This window comes from Maylandia zebra, linkage group LG20 (assembly GCF_041146795.1).
Source record: "Maylandia zebra isolate NMK-2024a linkage group LG20, Mzebra_GT3a, whole genome shotgun sequence".
In the NCBI taxonomy this organism is placed as follows: Eukaryota; Metazoa; Chordata; class Actinopteri; order Cichliformes; family Cichlidae; genus Maylandia; species Maylandia zebra.
The window spans coordinates 29,030,833-29,053,495 of record NC_135186.1 but is presented as its reverse complement, the minus strand read 5'-3'; the positions used below and the strand labels follow the sequence as shown (position 1 = coordinate 29,053,495).

At 40.2% G+C, this 22,663-nt stretch overlaps 1 protein-coding gene across 2 annotated transcripts in view; it reads left to right on the top strand.

The window, feature by feature from the left end:
* Positions 1-15,183, top strand: part of nol4la (nucleolar protein 4-like a) — a 33,894-nt gene extending 18,711 nt beyond the window's left edge. For both annotated transcript variants that reach the window (XM_004546411.5, XM_076878659.1), the window contains exons 4-11: positions 72-181; positions 3,164-3,305; positions 3,991-4,283; positions 4,382-4,567; positions 6,497-6,685; positions 6,775-6,894; positions 7,039-7,228; positions 9,577-15,183. In XM_004546411.5, the coding sequence (XP_004546468.1) occupies positions 72-181; positions 3,164-3,305; positions 3,991-4,283; positions 4,382-4,567; positions 6,497-6,685; positions 6,775-6,894; positions 7,039-7,228; positions 9,577-9,794 (1,448 nt within the window). In that variant the 3' untranslated portion in view covers positions 9,795-15,183. The remainder of the gene's footprint in view (positions 1-71; positions 182-3,163; positions 3,306-3,990; positions 4,284-4,381; positions 4,568-6,496; positions 6,686-6,774; positions 6,895-7,038; positions 7,229-9,576) is intronic.
* The last annotated feature ends 7,480 nt before the right edge of the window (positions 15,184-22,663 follow it).

The following is a 22,663-nucleotide window of genomic DNA, read 5'->3' as shown; positions in this document are numbered from 1 at the left end:
GGTTACCTTAATTCATGCTTGTACTGTAATTACACAATAAACTGTATGTTTGTTATGCTTTCCTTCACCAGAGAACGACAGACCGACCTCGCTGGTCCCGGACCTCATCGATTACAACATGCCTCTAACTGCCACCTACCTGAAACAAATGAAACTGCAGTGCATGACTGCCACTGAAAGGGTAAGTGCCTCTCTCTCTAAGTGGATCTTTGTGAGGTGTGGGCAGAGATAAAAGCTTTTCCACCCCAGGTATAATTGCACCGACTGCACGAGTCACCTCGTTATTTTCTTTAGAGGCAGCAGGGAGACATGCTCTGTACGGGGAAAATAGGACGTAATACGAAACAATCAGAGGGGGGAGCAGCCCAGTGTGAAATGAGGATTAGTAAATCTGTGGTGACGTCATGTGAGAGACCACTCCCATGTGTAGCTGTGACAGAAACACTCGGGAACTGCTGCCACTAAAGTGCAGGGAGCGGCACTTGATGCTGATAATGTAGACCTCACTCACGCATAATTAGGATTATCCGGAACAATGACCCAGACTGTGATTCGCAGGTGAGTACAAATTAACAAACGCTCAGACTGTTGGTCGCATCTGTGCGCAGACAAGAGTGTGAGCAGGCCAATAATTTAATTATTAACCATCACAGAGGTTTATTTCAGCGTTGTAGTAATTTGTTCCATATCTGTGCAGCACTGGTTTTGGAGCTCAGAGCAGCAGCTGTTTCATAATGCAGCAGATCACAAGTAAATTCACGACTGTGTGTTTAGTCTGTTGGAGCTTCACTTCTCAGCTGCCTGCATGTTGTTTTGCAGAACTTTGTTGGCTGCTAACATTCATCTCTCACTTTCTGTCTGGTAAAGAAACAAACGGCAGATGTAATGAGTGAAAGAACATGCGGCAAAACCAAGTCTTTGATTTGTTTTCCACCCTTTTCATCTCACTGTTGTGCTCTTAAAGAGGCCATTTTGGTTTGTCACAGGCCTTCAAATATAAACAGAAAGTCAATGGTCTGCCATTAAATAGTATTCTAGGTGTGTTTCTTAATTGTTAAGTTGGTAAAATAGAAGATATTTTGGGTTGAGGTTGAGATATTTGCTCCAAAGACAAATAGATTTTTTTTTGCAGATCTCTGCAGATTTCTGTCCATCTTAAGACAAACATCTGCAAGCTTTCAACTGCACTGTAAGCTTTACTATCTTCAAAGAGTGATGCATCTAACCTACAATGCATGAAGTGAGCCTGTTTTAAAAGTTAACCTTGCCTCTCTTTAAATTATGTATCTATTTCTAAGCACAGACATTAATGATGCTACACATTCAGCTACTTAGAAACATGTAATTAGGAACCCTCCCCTCTCTCTCTTTGATGCTCCACGGCTCACTTGGTGCCTAATAGAGCTGTCACTGAGCATTTTGGTCCTCCACGAACCCCCTAACAGAGGGAAGGCTGCGTATTCCCAGGAGTTTAGGCCTATTTGTGTACTCGTGTGGGGGGGAATGAGATGACGAGATGCATTTCTGCTCCATTCACGACACACATTGGTAGTTGTGCTCCCTCTGAGTGAGACACATGACAGCGTGCATGCAGGTCATTTATGCGAACATGAATTAAATCGGCCTGGGTTGCACTTTGAAGCTCAGCTTTGGTATGAAATGTAAATAGGATTCATGCATTTAGTTTGGAGCCAACTCAGGACAGTCTGTGAATAGTTTGAGAGATTATTTAGCGCTCCTTCGCTTAATCCTCACCCTCGTGGCTTACTCACGTTTGTCTTACGCTAGAACAAGCTTCTTCAGGATTTCTGCATAACACAGTTAAAAATAGCAGTGCTCCAAGAAAAATATTAGTTAAAAGAGAGAGTCTCCTGCTTTATTCTGCTCTTTGATGTCATCACTTTTTAGCCAAAAAATATCCACCAAAAACATATGAACTGGAAGTTGGTGGCTGTGATGTTTCCTCTGAACATTCTGGGCTCAGTGAGACCTCGCTGGAAGAATTTAACCTTCAAGCCAGCAAATTTATGTATTTATATGTGCAATTCTGGTATTTTTAATCATAAAAATGCTTCCTACAGGAATGTTTACAGGAATTGGTGCAGCAGGTAATAATAAAAGGTTGTGTGGGGTCATTTATACATGTTGTACATATGTTTTATTTTAACATTATAGACTAATGTTATTGGAATTGGTAAAATGTTTGGTAATTATTTGATAATAAGACTTCCTAAGCAGTGTTGATATATTTCTGCAAAAAAATATTTGAAATTTTTCTGCAAAAAATATTTTGAATATAATAAGATGTTTGTTTAGATTTAGTTTGGAACAGAAACACGGAAGTAACAAATGACAAAAACAGTATGATGTAACATAATAACACCCATTTATCCCGTTAAATTGTACTGTGATAGACTCACACTATAAGCATCTTTTTTTCAGAGGATAGCTACTTTTAGCTGTTAGATTTCACAAAAAAAAAAATTCCTAACGCCACCCTAATGGGAATTTTTTTCCTCCAGCTGGAAATGAACCCGAGACTTTTTTATTCCCAACTGAATGTGTTAACCTCTGCACTATGGAGACACTATAAGTACAGCTTTTATAATATTAAATAAAAAAACATTTGTTTTGTAAGCTCTTAGCATAATTTGCTTGTATAATTTTCCGCATTCAGTTCCCTTTTGCACAAGCATGTTTACAAACTATGACTAATGACGTTGGAATATTTTTGAATCTCTGTACTGGATAAAGGAAATGTTATAGGTATGATAAACACAAATAAAGCCATTAAAAGGTATTCCTGTATAAAATATAATGGGGTCATAAATTACTCCACTCAGTCATTTTCAGCGCTTGAAGCTTGAAGCAATTTAAATGGCCATCATTTTGCAAAAACAAGGATATTATCTGTGAAAAAAAATCCCCACCATCAATATAAAGCCTCACATTAGCTTCTTATAGAAACTGAAGGAAGGACTAACACAGGGCGAAGCACATATCGGTTTGTGATAAACTCGGTCGGTATCAACCTGTCCCTTAGCAGCAAAAACTGTAATCAAAGTTGTCAGAACTGTGAGGGACCACTCCACGCCCTCTTCCCTCCTGTTCACTTCTCTTTTCCACTCTCTCGCTGTCTTTCTTTCACGCCGCCTCCCTTCAGGATGACAGTTCGGTGAGCAGCGAGGACATGAACAACGCTGAGCCCACATGGGTCGCAGCTGAGCAGCCCCCAGTGCCTGAGTCGAGCCCACCGAATGGAGAGAGGGTCAGCAACCCGGCAGCCACCATTAAAGAAGAAGATGGTAAGTGGCTGCAAACCGCCGCAGCACAGTCCTCTCTTATCTCAGCATCATACTCCGCCCTGTGATTTTTTTTTCCCTTTTATCTTTATTTACATCTGGAAGGCTACAGATTGGTGTTATGCAGGAAACAGCTTGCCTTGTTCTTAGTGGACTAATCCACATAAATCCAGTCTTACAGAGGGTGGGACACCACCACAGCCCCAATCCACTCGTCACCCCGCTTAGAGAAGTAGGACAAAGGCCGATGTTAACCTTCACAGATTAGGAGAGAGAAAAAATTGGGGCAAGTCACTGAAAGGGATTGATTCTGTGTTTCGCCAAACCTAGGTGTGACACGTGCAGAGATCTTAGCAGTAACTGGCTTTAAAAGCTGCACACAGCAGGAAAAGAAGGCTCGCCCTCTCCCCATTAGTCCCTCCTCATCTCTTTCTGTTTTTTCCCCTGCAAAACTCTTAAGATTCCCTATTTTTACTCTAACTTTCATTTGTGGTGACAGTTGACCTCATTGCACACTTCCTTCACAATTTCATTATGCAGAGCACGAGGCAGGAAGTCCCCTCTCCTACTCCAACTCCCACTCTAAAATCTATTCCAGTAAACAGCCCCACATTAATGCTAAATTATGAAAACATCTGCACAGCTCATCTTCGTATCTACGTCTGTCTCTTTCCCTCCCCTCTGCCAGATGACGACTCCTCAGAGAGTGGCAGCGCCAACGGGCTGCCGGCTCTGACCTCCCCGGAGGTGCTAGCCGTGGGTGGGAACGTCCCAGATGGTGGGGCATCGTACGGGGAGGTAGCAGAGAACGGGGTGAGCGCTCCCCTGGACTTCAGCACCACTTCATCTTCATCCTCCTCGGAGGATCAGCAGCCGGTGAATCTGAGCGACAGACTGCTGCCAGCGGGGAGCTCGCCACCAAACTCCTACCCTGCAGACCCCAACAGGAAGTACCCCATAAAAACCGAGTACACCAACAAGGTAACAGCAGAAACATGATGTGCACTGATCACGATAAACTCCCGTGTGTCTGTGTAATCCACAACAATGGATTTTTTTGTGTGTTTCTCTGTGTTTAGTCCCCTCCGTACAGCTCAGGAAGCTATGACTCTGTGAAAACTGAGCTGAGCATGAGCGCAGAGGACCTGACCTCTGCTCGAGCACAGATAATTGACGACGATGACGACGATCATGATGACCATGATGACAGCGACAAGATTAATGACGCTGAGGGGCTGGACCCTGAGAGACTTAAAGCCTTCAATGTAAGTAATATTTGCAGCAGACCTAAATTAATGTGGATGGAAAATACAGCGCAGAGCTGTTCATCAGCCTGTCAGCACAGATGTTAAATCATATGTATTATTACTCCGCGCACATGCTATTCTTTATTGCTTTGCTACATATTGAATCAGTCTCACAAGATGACAGCCTATGGTTTAATGATGTGTTTCCAGCACAACGGGGTCTAGTTTTTGTATTTTTTCAGTAGGTTTTATTTTTATTCAGTTTAATATTTTTTGCTTTCAGCTTAGTGTAGTTTGAAGTGAGGTAAATAATGTTTAGTTTTAATCATTTTCTTAATTTTTGTTTTTGCGATATGGGCGGTATTTGTCAGACAGAGATTTAAGAACATCACAAGAATAATTTTTTAATTTTATTTTCCACATTCAGGTTCGGTACCTTCTCTTCAATTTAAATTACAAGAATTTTAGTAATTAAATGAATTTTTCAGATATGGAACTTAAGTCACTTCACTGGTTAGTAGCAAATTTGTCTTTTGCAACAAAAATTCATTATGTCCATGCGCACTTTTTAAACCTCAAAGTCCGCCTCTTTGGACAAGACAGAGGACAAAACTCAGTAAAGATGCACTTGGAACAAACTGACCAGCAGTAAAACAGAACACCTTATTGCTTGACAATAACAGGAGACCTTACACAATAACTACACCATAAACTGTTCTCAGAATAAATAAAGATAAATATGAAATGATGTATTTAAAAAAATAGAAATGAAATAAATAATTTGACTGTACTCGTCATATCAGGTATGTACAAACAACATAATGATAATTTGACCTGTTTAAATGTCACGTGATCTGATGTGTGTTTTCTGATTGGTGGTGTTATGGACACAGTGGCTTTCGCTTTTAGGGGTTTTTGGCAGCAAATCAAGTTTTGGGAAAGGCTCTGTGCGGGACTTGGGGGGGGGGGGGGGTGTAGATTATCTTCTACTACACGCTGAAAGCTTTCGCTTGAGATTGTTATCTCATTTGTGACAGAGGTGGAGTTTAGAGGATTTAGTTACCAATAATAACCTTGTTTTCAGCAATATACATTTATTTATAATATATCTTCTGCATTTGCTCTTTTTATTGTGAAAACAAACAAATAACAAAGGATGAATCATGGCAATCATGACCCAAAACATTTGTATTAGTACTCTTATTAAGTGGCTTCGTGGTGTAGTAGTTTTTCACATTCTCTTAACAAGCAAAAGACCCCTGGTTTGATCTTGGGAGGAGACAAAAATCCCTAAAAACTCAAATATGTGGAGCTACCTGCTGTGGTAATGCCTCGTGAATAAGGGAGCAGCTAAAAGTAGCTTGTTAAGTAAATAATAATGTGGTGGTAGTAAGAAGGGTTGATAAAGGTATCAAAGAAGAAACAGACTGACAATTGATATTTTGAAATGTAGTTTTATGTGACACAGAGGGGTCTCTGCAGGGTTTGGCGCTCATTACACCACAGTTTCTACTGGTGCGGTGGAGGTGGGTGTGGGGCATGATATTTACAAGTTTTCTAGATGGGAAGAATTTGCATATACAAGCTTGTTCCAAACTATCCTATTTACTCTGTGAAATCCATTTTCTGTGCATTTCTGGTTTGAAAAGAAACCAGTAGAATAGCAAAAGTAGACTTCCAAATATGCCAACACAACCAGAAATATTGCCCTGGATTTGCGCAGTGACTCAATTTCCATCCCTCCTGTTGTCATCACCTCCCCCTCCCTCTTTATCCTCTCTTCTTCCACTCTACCTCTACTTCCCCCCCCAACCTCCTCCCCTGCCTTTCCTTCCCTCTTTTGTTTGACTCTCACACCCCTCTCTCTCTACCCTGCACCCCCACGATTTTTTCTGCTCTACATCCCTTCTCTCCCCTCCCCCTTCTCTCTCTCTCTCTCTCTGTCAGATGTTTGTGCGTCTGTTCGTGGATGAGAATCTGGACCGCATGGTGCCCATCTCCAAACAGCCCAAGGAGAAGATCCAGGCCATTATTGAGTCCTGTAGCCGCCAGTTCCCAGAATTCCAGGAGCGCTCCCGCAAGCGCATCCGCACCTACCTCAAATCCTGTCGCCGCATGAAAAAAGGCGGTTTTGAGGTACAAAGTGCCCCCAGATTAAGTGTTTTCTGCTCAGCTCATAACTATTCACATTCATAATGAAAACCTCTCACTCGCCCCACTGCCAGATACGACCAACACCTCCCCACCTCACCTCTGCCATGGCCGAGAACATCCTCGCTGCCGCCTGCGAGAGCGAAACCCGAAATGCTGCCAAGAGGATGCGGCTCGATGTCTACCAAGCGACGGTAAATATCTTGGCAGTTGGTGTTTGTGAATCTGCCCAGCAGGGATTTGGGAATGTGCTCGGCTGGCCATGCGTCATTAACAGCAGACTGCACAACACAAAATCCAATGTTCTGCCTAAACTGAAAATATTTAATTTCTTGTAGGATGAGCCAGCCTCTATTGACAAACCCATCTTGAGGGACCCAGCCCCCGTGGCTCCTTCGGGATTTTCCATTTCCAGTGCAGCTTTTGCCCAAGACCAGCTCTACACCAACGGAGGCCTCAACTATAATCTGCGGGGATATGGGACGGTCGGCAGCACCCAGCAAAACTCTGATGTTGCGCAAACCAACGGTGAGTCGCTTTCATTGGATTGTATCATCTGCCTTCATAACTTGTAAAAGAAAGGGTCAAAAGGAAACCCACAGTATTTAAGAGACTGTATTTAATGAACTAGATATAAAAGCTAGTGTAAAAATACATGTATTCTTTTTTATGGCCAGCAGGGGGCATCACCTCTGGTTAGGAAACGGAAGCCACATTTTAAAGAGGCCTTTGGGGAAAAATGACCCTACTTCTCACTTTATTTATGACCCCTTGATCTGAAACTTGATCTTCATTTTGTAAACTGGGGTTTACTTTATAGTAAAATAGACAATAGATGTGTTTTGGGTGTGGCCTTCTTACAATCAAATGTTGCCATATAAGAGTTCATCGACTTTGGTTTCTCTCACCAAGTTACAAACAAACAAACAAACAAACAAACATAGGTAGAGCCAAAAACAAATAAAAAAACCTTTTATATATGCTCCATGGCTGGTCCATTCACACTGAAAACACATATTCCACATTTTGTAGACTTTGCGCATGGTAATGAGGATGAATTTTTGTATGGCTATCTGTCATTAATGGAATCAGTGGTAATCAATGGCAAAAGGACTTCTACACATTTGCTAAGATTTACCAAAACTACCTAACATTTGTACATCTGTACCTTTGTGAAATAAGCTGCAGCTCAGAAGCCTGCTTTGTGACTTCTTTTAATGGTCACCACCCTGCCTGAAATAAACCAGTGTGACTTGGTAAGATTAGCATATAGATAATCTGAGACCTGGTGAGTTATTCTGGTGATGATGCCTTTCACCAGGAGCTTCCAGTTAGCCTGAGGATATACATATGAAGACTTCCTCTTCCAGTCACTGGTTAACGTTCATGGATTCAGATACATTTAAAAAAGCTAATAATAATAATAATCTGTGCATTGATGTGCATTGATACATAACATACTCCCACAATTTTCTCTTTAATTTCTCTGTTAAATACAATGAAGTGATTCCACCCTGATACTCTAAAGGTCACTTCTTCCTCCCTTAGACCAACAATGTTAAACTAATTTTACATTGTGGGCCACATATAACCCACTTCAACCTTAAGTGGGCCGGCCCATTGAAGCTCCTGTTTTTGTCGCTATAAAGAACTTTAATCCCTCAGTTATCGACAAATAAGAAAAAAGTACTTCAACAGCATGTCTGAGTTTTTCTACATGATAGAGAAATACTTTTATAGTAAATATGAAATCTAGCAGCCTGACTTTTGGGACTAAATTGTAAGTAATAACTGCCCGATCGGATCTGTTAATGAAACAAAGTTTTTTCTTGTTTTTTTACCCTCTGTTTTTTCTTTTTCTTATTAAATTGTGTGGAGCCACAAAATAGCAATTTCTATTGTAGATAGTGAAAAATATGAAACTTCTCGGTCATTTAAATGTTCATGTATTACTTCATTACTTTGATGTAGTATAAATGACGCTGGAGGTTTTCATCAGTAGGAAAAGCTGTAAAATTTATGAAAATACATGTAAAAGTCCAAAACCCATACCCTTCTTCACATTTCCAAAGTCATCCTGTTGGCCGTATTGGAGACTTTGGCTGTTCGATTCTGGCCCCTGAGCCTTATCTTTGACGCCCCTGCCTTAGATCTACAGGTATATATTGGGGCATAATGTGTCAGCATACACACAAAACTTACATTTACACCAAATGACGCAGGCTGTAATCTGCAGTATTTCCCTTTTGAGGACTCACTGTCAGCAGTTCTCAGGCCACACCTTCATCATTTCACTCATCCATTTCTTCTTATCTCCTTAATTGAGATTTCTTCTTCTTGCTTACATGTGACGTTCAACCAGCCCTGTGATAAAACAATTATATCTGGGGGAGGACGGCTACTTTACGTGTCCAAATCATCACAGGCTTCTTGACGCCCCCATCTCTCACTGTCCTTTACTTCGACGTCTTTACACTTTAACTGCCACTTCACCAGTTTCCATGGTTAGCCCATTTAAAGCATCATTTTTGCTTATATAATAGAATAGACTGATTTTTTTCAGTGATTTATATTAAGGTAAAGACCCCGCAGTAATACAGAGAAAACCCCACAGTCAGACGACAACCCTCCCACTGGTGACAGTGGGAAGGAAGAACTTTCTTTTAGCAAGAGGAAACCTCCAGCAGGCTCAGGGAGGGGCAGCTGTCTGTCATGAACAGTTGAGGGATTACAGATTTCTTTGGACTGTGAACCATCCAAAGCCACTTTAGTACGATCTAAAAATACAAAGATGAGGCTAGAAATGAACATAGAGCCACTTAAATGTATTTCCTGTATCGTCTGACTTCCCTAAAATATTCTGTTTGCCTCCGCAGGTCCCACAGATCTGAGTATGAAATCTGTCGGCCCAAACTCCTCCTCCTCCAGCTCCAACAGTCACGGTCAGGGAGGTGGCGGAGGCGGCGCTTCCGCTCAGCTCAGCCCTCCAGAGGTGACAGCGGTGAGGCAGCTCATCGCGGGGTACCGGGAGTCCGCGGCCTTCCTGCTCCGCTCAGCAGATGAGCTGGAAAACCTGATCCTGCAGCAGAACTGAGTCCGAGCCACACCGTGCCAGCTCCCTGCCCCCTCCTCGGCCTGTCCGTCTCGGGGCAGACTCTCACATACAAAGACACAGTTGTACACGAGTGATACTGCAGCGCACAGTGGGCCCTGTAGGTATGATACTTATCCCCACATGTTTGTCTTTGGGCGGGCCAGAACATATCACAGGCTGAAAGATGTTTATTTATGCATTTGGTTCACTTTGACCTTATAGTGCCCTGTTATCTGTAGCCATTCATCCCATTCAATTCATCTTAGCACCTCAACCTCCATTTGTCTCAGGAAGCGATGATCTATGTGAAAAAAAAAATAGGAAAAATAGGAAAAATTGGTGCACAGACTGAGGTGTTGAATCAGCTTAACCACCGTAATGCCAAGTCAGCTCATTTGTGCAGACGTTTGGACAAATGAATAGTTTCCTAGCAGTGAATTAGCATCATTATTTCTTTCTATTTGTGTGTAAAATATGCTGTACAGTGGCGTGATTTGATTGGGTCATGTGAATCGAGTCGTTTCTAAATGATAACCGGATAACTGAAAGTCCACAGATGAATTGCTGCTAAAAGATGTGGCGATCTGCCACTTGACCTGTTAACCTCAACAGCTACTGTCGGATATGCTGACTTTCATATATATATAAATATATATATATATATATACTCCAAAAAAATAATAAGATTAAAAAATGTTACAAAGTAGAGCACGAAAATATCAGCAGTGACAGTGTTTGACAGTTTTCACCTGTAAAGTTTGACCAAAACAAGCAGATCCATCAACGCGTGGTCAATATTATACCTCTGCTCTGCTCGGTTGGAGTGATTTCCAGACTACGAGACAAAGAGTCATTACCCAGCGCACCTTTTCGTTTTCACTTATCCTACTATGAATATTTCTATCACGGGCAGTTTCTCATTACTCAAAGGGAAGGAGGCTTTTTCGGAGGCCTGGGTATGCAAATTGAGGTCACAGACTCCTGTCAGGGAGAGAAAGGAGATGAATTTATTGTTTAGACTCTTGGTTTTATAACCAGAAAAGTGGAAAAAGGTGCAATATTGAAGATAATCGGTAATGGTTGCTGAAATGACTTGATGAGGCATTTTAAGAGGGTTAACTACCCTCCCCTCTTGCTGTTACTGTCAAGTTGTAAAAAGTAATGATATCCCATGCAGCATTGTAGCCAATTTCAATGTTGTTGTTTGTTGTGATTACTGATCTTTATCGCTAACCTCATAACTGAGGCACTTTCGTGTACTTGGATCAGTCAGTGACAAAAAAGGAAAAAAGGGACCTGGCAGAAAAAAACGGGACTTTATGTTGCACGTCTTTTTCAGGGGAGGGCGGGTTGTTTCGTGGAGGAAGTGTTTAGTGACTATTCTTACGTTTAGAAAAGGTACATAGAGCTCACATGCATCCATTAGAGACTGCGGCGGAGGCCGTGTGAGCGCGCGAGCGGGCGGGATGTTCAGACAAAAAGAAACTCCTTCGTCTGGGCGCGCGTCCGTCTGAATCGTCCCCTCTGACCCTGCATCACAGTCTCATTAAAAACACGTCTGAAAACACACAGTTTGAAAAGAAGCAAGAGACAATCTTTGAAAAAGATGTAATCACATCACAGTTTACTCTCCCAGCTCTCTGCTATGGTGTGTGTGTGTTTATGTTTGTGCATGTGTGTGGACTGAGGACACAAACGAGTACTCAAAGCCGATCAAGAGCACAGCCTCACAACTTTTAATGGTGAGTCACTCAGCACAAAGACAGTTCTGTATGTGTGTGTGTTTATGTGTGTTCTTTTAATCCTTTCTGTCGATGTTGACAGTGTGTTGATTTCCTGTTTGTGTATAAGTGGAGTGACGCAGTTTGTAAACAGCATCAATCTGTGACGATTTAATTCAGTAGGCTGAAACATTCCAGACAAAGACTCTTCGAGCAGCCGAAAGCGGCTCGCACCTTACTGATTTGTCAAAGTTTAGAGAGCTATATTTCTGTATGTATCACAAATCCTATCACATGTATCATTAATCAGTCTCTTCAGGGTCATTCACCTCTTTCTCACCACCTGCAGGCCTGGCTAGTGAGTCGGGACCTGTGTTTTATTACCATGTCATGATTGGGCTGCATTCACATTTACATTCACATTTAAATTCTATTATCTATTGCAAGTTTGGAAGCACTTTATAGCTCAGGATGAAGGTAACACAATGATTTGAGTGTGTTTTTACCTCATTTGAATAATTAGCTTCAGTTCTGACAAATGATTATAACAAAGGATAATCTGACATAAGTCACAATCAGAGGTAGTTTTCATCAAGAAACAAAAAAACAAAAAACAAAACATCAGACAGCTCCTTTATCGGAGTTTAAACTCATCAGTGTGTTCGGTCCATCTGAGCGGTGTTTCATAATAGAGGACAGAAGCAATGCTTGTTATGAAAGGCCTGAATAAGCCTTGTTGGAGACCATCCTTAAAGCTGATAATGACCAATCAGATTTCTTTCACTTATTCAGTTAAGGTCCCCAAGGGGCTGGAGCCTGTTTGAAGTGTCATACAGTGCTAACCACTGTGCCGCACCTAGTAATCTTAGCTTTGGTAAAGTCCGACTTCAAACTTTAGTTTGATTAGTTCATAGATAAGAAAACAGAAAAGTAGCTGTAACGTTCGTGGCTGAATAACCGTGAAAGATATATTAAAGAGATTTAAAAGAAAAATTTCAGCAAAGTTTAAAAAAAAGGTTAGCAGTGGCCTCTGGGGCTGAACAATGAAGTCGCAGTTCAAGAGCTGTTCTGTCTTATGGCCTAGGTATAGTAAACACTTTAAAAAATGACTGAAAAAACATCAAAGCTAATCGCACTCAGCGGCCTGAAATTAGCAGAGAAATGTAAGAGTTAGTCTGAAATCTTTTCAGCTTTTATATACTTTAGTTATGATTTCCTTGACATGTAACCAAGGAGCCAAATTGCTTTCAGACTTAATTAGTTAGAGCTGGCCATAGCAATGAAATTTGTTATACAGCACTGAAACTGGGCTACAGCTTACAGGTGTGCCAGTCATCCTAATAAACCCGCTTTTTACGGAGTAGATGGTCATGATTGGCTAGAATGGGCAGAACTGGAAACATTTTAACCAAGTGCCAAAAACTGCAGTTCCTCTAGTGACCACTTGAGGCTGTAAAGCTCAAGGTTAGGGGATGTAATCAGAGTCTGCTAGGCCTCACCCTGGCTAATTTGTGTTATCGCCATGTTTTTGCTGTTCGTGCCTTTTGTAGAATTTTTTATGGGAAAATCTGAGACATTTTATTTTTTGCTGCGCAGTGCAAATATCCAGAAAGTTTGTGATTGGCACGTTAAAGTCTAGTGTTTTATTAACTAGATGAAAAGTGTCTATGCTTGGACTTATTTGGATGCAGTTTTTGTCCCAGGCTTTCTGATATCTCAGCAATCTGCCTTCTTATCCACATACGATCACTTCTGGCTCCAAAAATCCCAACATGTCTCAGTCAAAATGCTTAAACTGAGGCTTCACAAACCAATTAATCATATGAGAGCCATCTTTTATATGGAATTTATGGTTTAAGCCTCCTAAAGGTGAGTGAATTTGTGATGTTGCTGAAACAGCCTTGGTTTAACTGGTCATCTTACTTTATGAAACACCCCTCTGGCCTCACACAGACATAATCATAGATGTACACGGGACGTGAGTCCTCACACACGTCTTCCTCGTCTCCTCCAACCTGCTTGTTTGTTACTGTAGCCATAGCAGATCCTCCACATGTGACACCTTGTTGAACCTCGTCCCATCTTCACAACCAAACATTTGCTTGCAGATCGATATTTTGTCTCAAGTCTACGCTGAGCAACATTTTAGCTGTGCTAGAGTTACTGTGATCAACGACAACCATTAGTTGTCATGTTGTTGTTTTTGTTTTGTTCCGTTTTGGTTTCTTTTGATAATGCCCAATGGATTTTCTCTTTGTATTGACTGGATAATGTAATCTATTGGTGTTGATTAAAATGCCCTGGTAGCTTGTGGATTGCTAAAGTGGTCTGATAAATGTACTGTATAGCTGTACAAAGAGTGATAAAAGATGTTTTAAACCTTTTCTTTTTTCTGTGGGTACAGCGCTGTTTAAAAAAAAATCAAAGTGGTTTAGCCCTTGCCTGTTTTAACTTATCATTTGGTGGTGGTCTGTATTACTTCTATTGTTATTTATATTATTTCAATTGTTGCCTCTTCTGCACGGATAAGTGACTGTAGCTCTGTGCAGGAGGTTGTACTGTAAACCTGTGTGAAGCTTTGTATTTTTCCCCTCTGGTTTTGGACTCAGTGAAAGTGTGATGTTTACATGTACAGTTTTTCAGAATATTTTGCTTTTGTTTGTTTTTCGCGTTTTATTCCGACATATTTTTTGCCTCTCACACTTATTCCTCTCCTTCTAATCTGTGTACATTTGCCCAGGTATTTTCTTTTTGTTGTTTCATTGCATCAAGTGCAGACGTGACCTCTTTGACTACCTGGTCACATGGTCAGAGTGTGCCGTGACAACTGGCTGCTGTCGGCTCGGCGTTGTGGTGGCTTCCAGCATTTTAAAAGTTAATATTAAGTAAAACGGGAGCTTCGCAACTTCTCAAAGTGGACCAGCAAAGATTAATTAAGGATTTTGATTACTTTAATCAGCTGTTTTAAACGACTATTGTGGCCTAAACGGAGAACGATGGAGTGTAGGTACATTTATTTTCTACATGAAGTGCTCATAATCTTTTAATATCCCGGCCGCGTTGTCAGGGAAAACTCCTTGTCCTTAACCCGACAGGTGTCCTGAAAGGTACACTTTGACCTGTTGTAATATCTCCTCGGTAACATAAAAGCCATTCCCCTCTCCTGGCCTTTTAAGGGGAACCCATAAACCTCAGGTAATACTGAATCTCCAAGTTTAGTTTTTATCCGCTGATTTCCTCTGAAATGAGATTTAAATCTCTTAACGAAAACCATTAACATTTATATGAGATGTCTATTGTTTTGTACATTTATCATTGTGATTTAAAAGTGGAGCTTTTTCCAGTACCTGTGACTTAATTTTTTGGAGTGTTTATAGGTATGGATATTTATTATTATATGTGAAACTACAAAAAGACAAAAGAAAAAGGTTGAACCTGTTTCATTTGTATGTTTCATGCAAAACTGTCCAGGTGAGATTCTCTCTGCCTCTTACATATCACTAATGAGGGACCTGTGTTTGTTTGGAAATAGCGCTTTTTCAGTGTTGCATCAACGCTATGAAAAAAAAAAAACACCAGTGGTTTACCAACAGCAGAGTTGCAAGGCTCTCCTCTTCTCCTGAGATGTCAGTAATTGAATAAAACAGTGCGATGAGCTATCAAACTGAGACCTCGGCTCGTGGTGTTTTACTTTTTTTCTTTAATTTCTGCAAAAATAAAGAGTCTCAGTTCAGTTCATTTATATAGCACCAAATCACAAGACCAGTTGCCTCAAGGGACTTTATATTGTAAATGTATTGTATTATATTTATATTGTGAGATTGTTGTAATCCTAACAATCAAAACACCTCCTATGAGCAAGCACCAGACAAGAGTGGCTCCCCTTTAACAGGAAGGAACCTCCAGCGGAACCAGGGTCAGGGAGGAGGGCCATGCTATGGAAGAGAGCCAGAGATTATTAATAAGTAATTATTAAATGCGAAGTTGTGAATAAACACATAGCAAGCAAAAACAAAACAGTGCATCATGGGAAGCACCCAGCAGTCTGCACCTATTACAGCGTAACTAAGGGTGGATTCATGCTGAACTGATCCAATCCTGAATATATGCTTTATCAAAAAGGAAAATTTGAAGCTATATCTTAAAAGCAGAGATGGTGTCTGTCTCTTGAGCTGGTTCCACAGACAAGGGACCTGAAAGCTGAGGGCTCTGCCTCCCATTCATCTTTTAATTACTCTAGGAACCACAAGCAAATGAGCAGTCTGACAGTGAAGTGCTCTATTGAGGTGATATAGTACTATGAGGTCATTAAGATAAGGCGAGGCCTGATTATTTAAGACCTTGTGGGTAAGGAGAAGAATTTTAAATTCTGAGTCAATGAAGAGAAGCCAGTATGGGAGAAATATGGTCTCTCTTTCTACTCCCTGGCAGTACTCTTGCTGCAGCATTTTGAATCAACTGAAGGCTCAAATAAAAAAAAAAAAATTAAACACAGAGCTGCTTCAACACTTACTCATTTTATTCCGTATTAAGTATATTGTGCACAAGAGGGCAGCAGAGCCACAGAAAGCAGATGGAAAAGTAATGATTAATGTTTGCAAGGGAACCAAATAAATGCTGCATGTAGCACAGCCTTACAGACAGTAGTTCAATGTGTAAATGTTCATTTAAAGTTTCTTTATCACAAAAGTTTAAATACAATCTATAGGAAAATAGAATTAAAGCAAAACAGTTCAATAAAATGCACTACGACAAAACAAAATTATAAGTACTTAAAGTTTATTTAAGGTGCTTTTCATAGGTAAACAAATACAAATCTGCCCATGCCAAAGGCAAAGTGGACGGACAGAAGCCAAACATAAACATAGTAGTACAAAATTACAAACACTTAAATGCCTGTTTGAACAGATGAGTTTTGAGCTGCTTTTTAAACGATTCCAAGAGTCAAGTGAGCAAATACAGAGTGGTAAGCTAATCCATTGTTTTGGAGCTAATACTTAGAAGGCAGAATCCCTTTTTTAATTTTCTGATCATGAGAAGGCCTCTATCTGAGGACCTGAGAACCCCAGATTGAAGAAGAGGGGTGGAGCAGTTCCATGACACAGGTGGGGGCCTCAGTTTCTAAGGTTGTAAAAGTGACAAACCAGGACTTTTGAGATTTCTTTGAAATTGCAAACACTTTAATATTGGTTTATATGTGAGGACTGACGAGAATGATGAACAAACAAAAACCACAGAAGCAGGTGGATCAAGAGTCAAGCAGAAACAAGAGAAGGAAAGGACTTTAGATACTCAGAAGCTCATATTCTCCAGTCTAGTTGAGGACAACAAGACATGGTGGGAGGAAGGAAAACCAAAAAGTACACAAACAAAATTCTTTATCAAAATAAAAATGATCAGTCATCCTACACTGAAGCACAAAACCCCCCCAAATACTAAACTTGAGATAGGCCAGAGATAGGAGCAGATAAGCAGAAAAAGACTGCAAATCAGAAAACAGTGAAAGTACATTAACGAGAACATGGAGAAATAATCAGTGCTGTGACATCAGGATATCGTGAGTGTCAGAGACGTAGGGTGCTCACTGCTGGAAACAGTGTGCAGCAAGTGCTGCACAGGTAAAGCGTGAATGTTCCAATAATCAGCAATCACATGACAGACTATTGACACATGTTCTCTGTTATTGACTTTGTACTAGTGAGTACACTGACTCAGAACAAGTAAATATTCCCACAAAACAAAATAGAAGTCTGTTTACATCATTATACATGTCAGCTTATTCAACGGTTATTAGTATTTAAAGGCTTTACCTGGCTTAAAATGTTATTAGGAATTAAAAATAATCATTTGACAATCGAAAGCCAGTATTATGATGTAAATGTCTTCTATCACATGACAAACGCGCTCTATTGGATTGAGATCTGAAGACTGTGGAGTGAAGTGAACTCACCGTCATGTTGAAGACACCAGTTTAAGATGATTTTGTGACATAATAATAATAATAATGGATTTATATAGCGCTTTTCAAGGCACCCAAAGCGCTTTACAATGCCACTATTCATTCACTCTCACATTCACACACTGGTGGAGGCAGCTACAGTTGTAGCCACAGCTGCCCTGGGGCAGACTGACAGAAGCGAGGCTGCCATATCGCCAACAGCAGTAGGCGGTAGGGTAAAGTGTCTTGCCCAAGGACACGACGACCAGGACAGAGAGCCCGGGGATCGAAAACACTATGTGTTATCCAGCAGGATAACACATAGTGTTTTATCCTGCTGGAAGCAGTCATCAGAAGCTGGGTACACTGTGGTTATAAAGGGACGGGCATGGTCAGGCAGCAATACTCAGGTAGGCTGCAGGCTGCTGCAGTTGGGACCCAAAGTGTGCCAAGAAAATATCCCCCACACAATTAACCCACACACAGCAGCTTGATATAGGATGGATTGATGCATTCATTTTGTTTTATACTAATTGCTGACCCTTCCTACAGAACTCACAAGACCAGGAAACATTTTTCCAGTATCTGGCTTCCAATCAGCTTGAAGCAGTCGGATCATTTTTCTTTGACCTCTGACATCAACAAGAAATTTTCACCCAGACAACTGCTGCACACTTTTCTCTTTTTCAGACCATCCTCTGAAAATCCTACAGATGGTTGTTTTGGGGAAAATCCCAGTAAATCAGCAGTTTCTGAACTACTCAGATCAGCCTGTCCAACCAATAACTATGCCACATTTAAACTCACTTAAATCGTCTTTCCTCTGTGAGTTTCTGCTAGTAGCAGCTGAACTGGCGTATCTAAGTGCGTGAATGTTTTTTTGTTTGTTTTAATATTGAAAGTAACATGGTGGTCGTTGAGTCTATAACAATCAAACTGATCATTTGAACTATTTCAAATCATCGCCAGTAAAACAGTTAATGAGGCATTTAAATCTTCTAGTAAAGTCAAACATACATAATAGTATAGCCTCAAAGAGGCCATATGAAGTTCAAGTTACAATTTGACATGAGTGTTTTCGACCCAAGGTCTATTTTACCACCATTTTTTTTATGTTAATTTTATTTCCAAACACTTTATTGTTTTTTTTTTTTTGTTACATAGAGTTAAGAATAAATTTCACTCAGACATTGTTGGATAAAAGACGCTACTGCAAAGCCTTTGAAATCATAGTGTTTCGAAATGCATTTTTCGGAGTGTCGCTTCAAATCAAAACAGATTTTTTTCAGTTTGCTAAACTTGATCCTGTGAAGAAATACTAACAAAAACACAGACAAACATCTGTGGCCTGTGGAGAAAATCAATCAGGATTGGATTTCAACATGAAATGTCCCTCAGTGACAGATGAACCCACGTTCTTAGGCCATGCTGCCAGTCAAACATAGACATAAAAAAGGATGCGAGCAGTGCCCCTGCAAACAGTATAAACCCTTTTACTTGAGAAGTCAAACAAAGCTGATTCCTGTTATTCCTGTTATCTTATCAAAGCAGTTTAAAGTTGTACATTTGTTGGGAGTCAGAGGCTGGACTTTGGGGAGGCATCGATTCATGAACCAGATACCTTTGCCCCACATTCCCCATTTATCTTTAGAGTGTCTGGTCTGGATGGGAGCTCTGCGGCCATGCCAGGCTCTTTCACTGCACAGAGTCAGCATTCAGAAAAGATATGATTTCCTAAACTATTTCACTGACATGCATCATATAGAGAAAAACATTCAGTCTGTCTAATAACAACATACCCTAAAGAATAACACAAACCTGAAGTAGTGTACTTCTGTAATAAATCCTTAGATGGAGGGACATCTTTAGGATTATATAAATGGGAAACCAAAAACCAGTTAGGCCTCTTAGGCCTTAGGCCATCTTTATAAATAGACATAATGATATAGTTTGATATTAAAAAGTGCAACTAAAAAGTCATATAATCAGAGATATTATAAGTGTTTTAAATCCATTTTTAAAAAAAGACAGCATATTTTATATTGTAAATTAGCCTGCTGTAGGATTTCTGCATGAAAAGAAGAGCTAGCATGATGATTTTGACCCATTTCAACAGACAGTTCTCACTCATCCTTCAAAGTTCACCTTTGCAAATTAAAGAAGTGAGAGAATGGTAGGCAGGGAACCAAACCACCACCACGAGGCATTTTCAAAACTTAAAGTAATTATTTTGCATCTATTTGCACAAAAGCTTTGGGTTTATGCTTTTATTGGTTAGTGGAGAAATGACCCAAGTTCAGTAAGCTCACGCTGGCAATGTTATCAACAATAAAACCAGCCTTTTTCAGCTGATCTAGAACTAAAGATGTGTAAAGTTCAATAGGCATAAACCAAACAGGGAATCCAGATAAGGGAAAATTGAGGTGAGGAAAACAATCACAAAGGAGGGAACTCAAGGCACAGCAGACATGGAGGGAAGTGTATTAACCAAAATAAAAAAGACAGTGGACATAAGGAGTACAAAGACACTAAAATAAAGACAAGACAGACAGAGGCAAAGTCTGAGAAACACTGGAGACAAATAGGAAAACAAAAACACCGAAAGAAGATTAATAAAGTGAATAAGCAACCAAAACTCATTAAATACTACAGAAGAACATGGCGCTATGACAATAAAAGAGGATCTGGACACCCTGGTGTTTCTTGTATTTGCTGCTCCTGGATGCCCTCACGGGCTGTGTTGTTTTTGTTTAACCTCTTTAACCTGTATTTGTCCTTCACTCTGGTCTGTAAACTCAAGATACCATGTGGAGTCACTAAAAAGACCAACACGAGGGGAAAGTCCCACGGTAGTGCATTGCCACAGGTTTGCTTGTGCTCAGCTGGGATCATGAGACATTTTTAGCCCTCCCTGACACACCGCCAGGAATAGGTCAGCTCTGGAGGGCATTGAGAACAGGTTGTACCATTTTTAAATCAGTTGTATAACTTAAAGTTCTGACTGCATGAATCATGTTTGACACGGCTGTAAATGATCAGCATAGAGTACTGGAACTGTTTGCATTTCTGGTTTGTCCAGATAGATTATCTTGTGAACAGGACAGTACTGCACGTAGACTTTGCTCAGTTTATTCTTAGTTGTCAGTCTATAGTTTACAAAAGCTTCTCTGACTTGTAGTTCAAGGAAACACCTATTGATCCTCCTGTTATCATTAATCTGTTACATAGTTATTTTATGACGATAGTCTTAATAAGAGAGCTACACAAGACTGGTTTTAAAGGAAATGTGCTATGGTGATAGTTCACAGTTCAATTAAAGTATGGTTGGATGTTGGCAACTGTTCTTCTCACTGTGTACCTGAATCCTTGTAAACAAGAGGAAAACAGGATGTATGATCGGTAAAGGCCTTATCAATCTTCCATGACTTGGTTGACTTAGTTCTGCATCTTTATGTTGCCAATTTGCAGCAGTAGCTCAGGTTGCATGAGCTGACCCCGATACTTAAATTGGCTCACGACAACCAATGAGGATCAGATTCAAAATTTTCCCCTCATTCTGTTTCAGAGAGCAGTTGCTAAATGCGGTGACTATGAAAGATACTCTACCAGGAATGATTTCTGTGATGATGATAATGCTGTGTAGCACTGCATGCATCAGCACAAGATGTCAAAGTAGCTCTTTTTAAAGCGTACAGTCCAGCACATTTATGGTTGAGCTGTGGAACAACATGTCATTGGGTAGATGATGAAAGCATTAAGGATTTTGTTTGTGACCAATAATGTTCGTCTCGTGATGCACAGAAAAATGTTGTGTATAAATTTAAGACCAAATTCATTAATTTCTGTAATATTCGCTTTCACTGAACACTCTAATGATTGTGGAAAAGCTGGAATAGACAACAGTCAATAAAATGCAGTAGTGACATATGAACCTGAAAGGAAAAGAAAAGAAATAAAAGGGAAGAGGAGAGTGGAGAATAAATATTGTGTGCATCACTGGATTTCTCCCAGCTGACTACATTTCTAAAGGATAGTTCAGAGTCACCCAGTCCAGCCCAAACTGTATGTTTTGTCAAAAAGGAAAGTTTAATCTTAACATCTTAAGAGGAGAGCAGGTCTGTCTCCATTCTAAGAACCACAAATAAGCCTGGACTCAGCATGAGTTCTCTGGTGGGAGGATGTGGTACAAAGAGGCCTGTCAATCCACTTTATGTGAGAAGCAGAATTTTAACCCAATTCTGGATTCAACAAGAACCAAAAACGAAAAGCTAGAACGCAGCTCATTACACCCTTTGACATGTGTTGCACTAAACTTCAAAACATTATTTTCTTAAATCCTTGCCGGCATATCAGGATCTAATCACCATCTTGAACTTCTTCTCTTACTAATCACATACTAATCCTACAATCACATTTCTAATAAAATGTGATTGTTAATTTAATTTGATTATAAGCACATCTCTTTGTCTTTTAATGTGGTATTTAGGTGCTTTCAAATATAAACGAAATCAACATTTATTCACAAACTGAGAACACATGTAGAATTTTAAGTCTTAAAGGATCACAGGGGAGCTTTAAAATCTCTCCGGTTGCAGCATTTAGAGAATGAACAGCTTGAATATTTTACAATAATGTGCCCGTCTCTGAAAACAATGGCAGCATGAGCTTTAATAGGAGTGCTTTACATTCATGCTGAGTGGGTTTTATGGTGGCAAACAGCAGCGGGTGCATGGCTGCTGTAGTAGGTGTCTAAATAGTGATTTGTTTTCAGTGAATTTATGCATCTACAGAACAAAACATGAATAAACCCGCTGCATTTTTATTTAACTGTTAATCATGCCCGACTGTCCTAACTTTTACTCTCTGCAGCAGTGTGTCTTCCAGGAGCTTGGTGACCCACATTCAAGCTAAGGTGAAGTGTTATATAAACTGGGATCAATAAAGTATCCATTATTATTATTATTATTATTATTACTATTATTATTAAACTGTAATACCCCTTGTAATAATCATTTATAATCATAACGAAGTTAAAGAGATTAAGGTTGCTTGGTAAGCAGCGCGCCTCTCTCTCCCCCTACAGAAAAACATCCCATGAACCGCTGCAAATCTGAGGATTTGTCATAATGTTTCCTAAATAAAAGCTCAGTTTCTTTTGACAACCAGTCTGTAAATGTCAATAACAGAAAGAAAATGCGACACACAAGTGC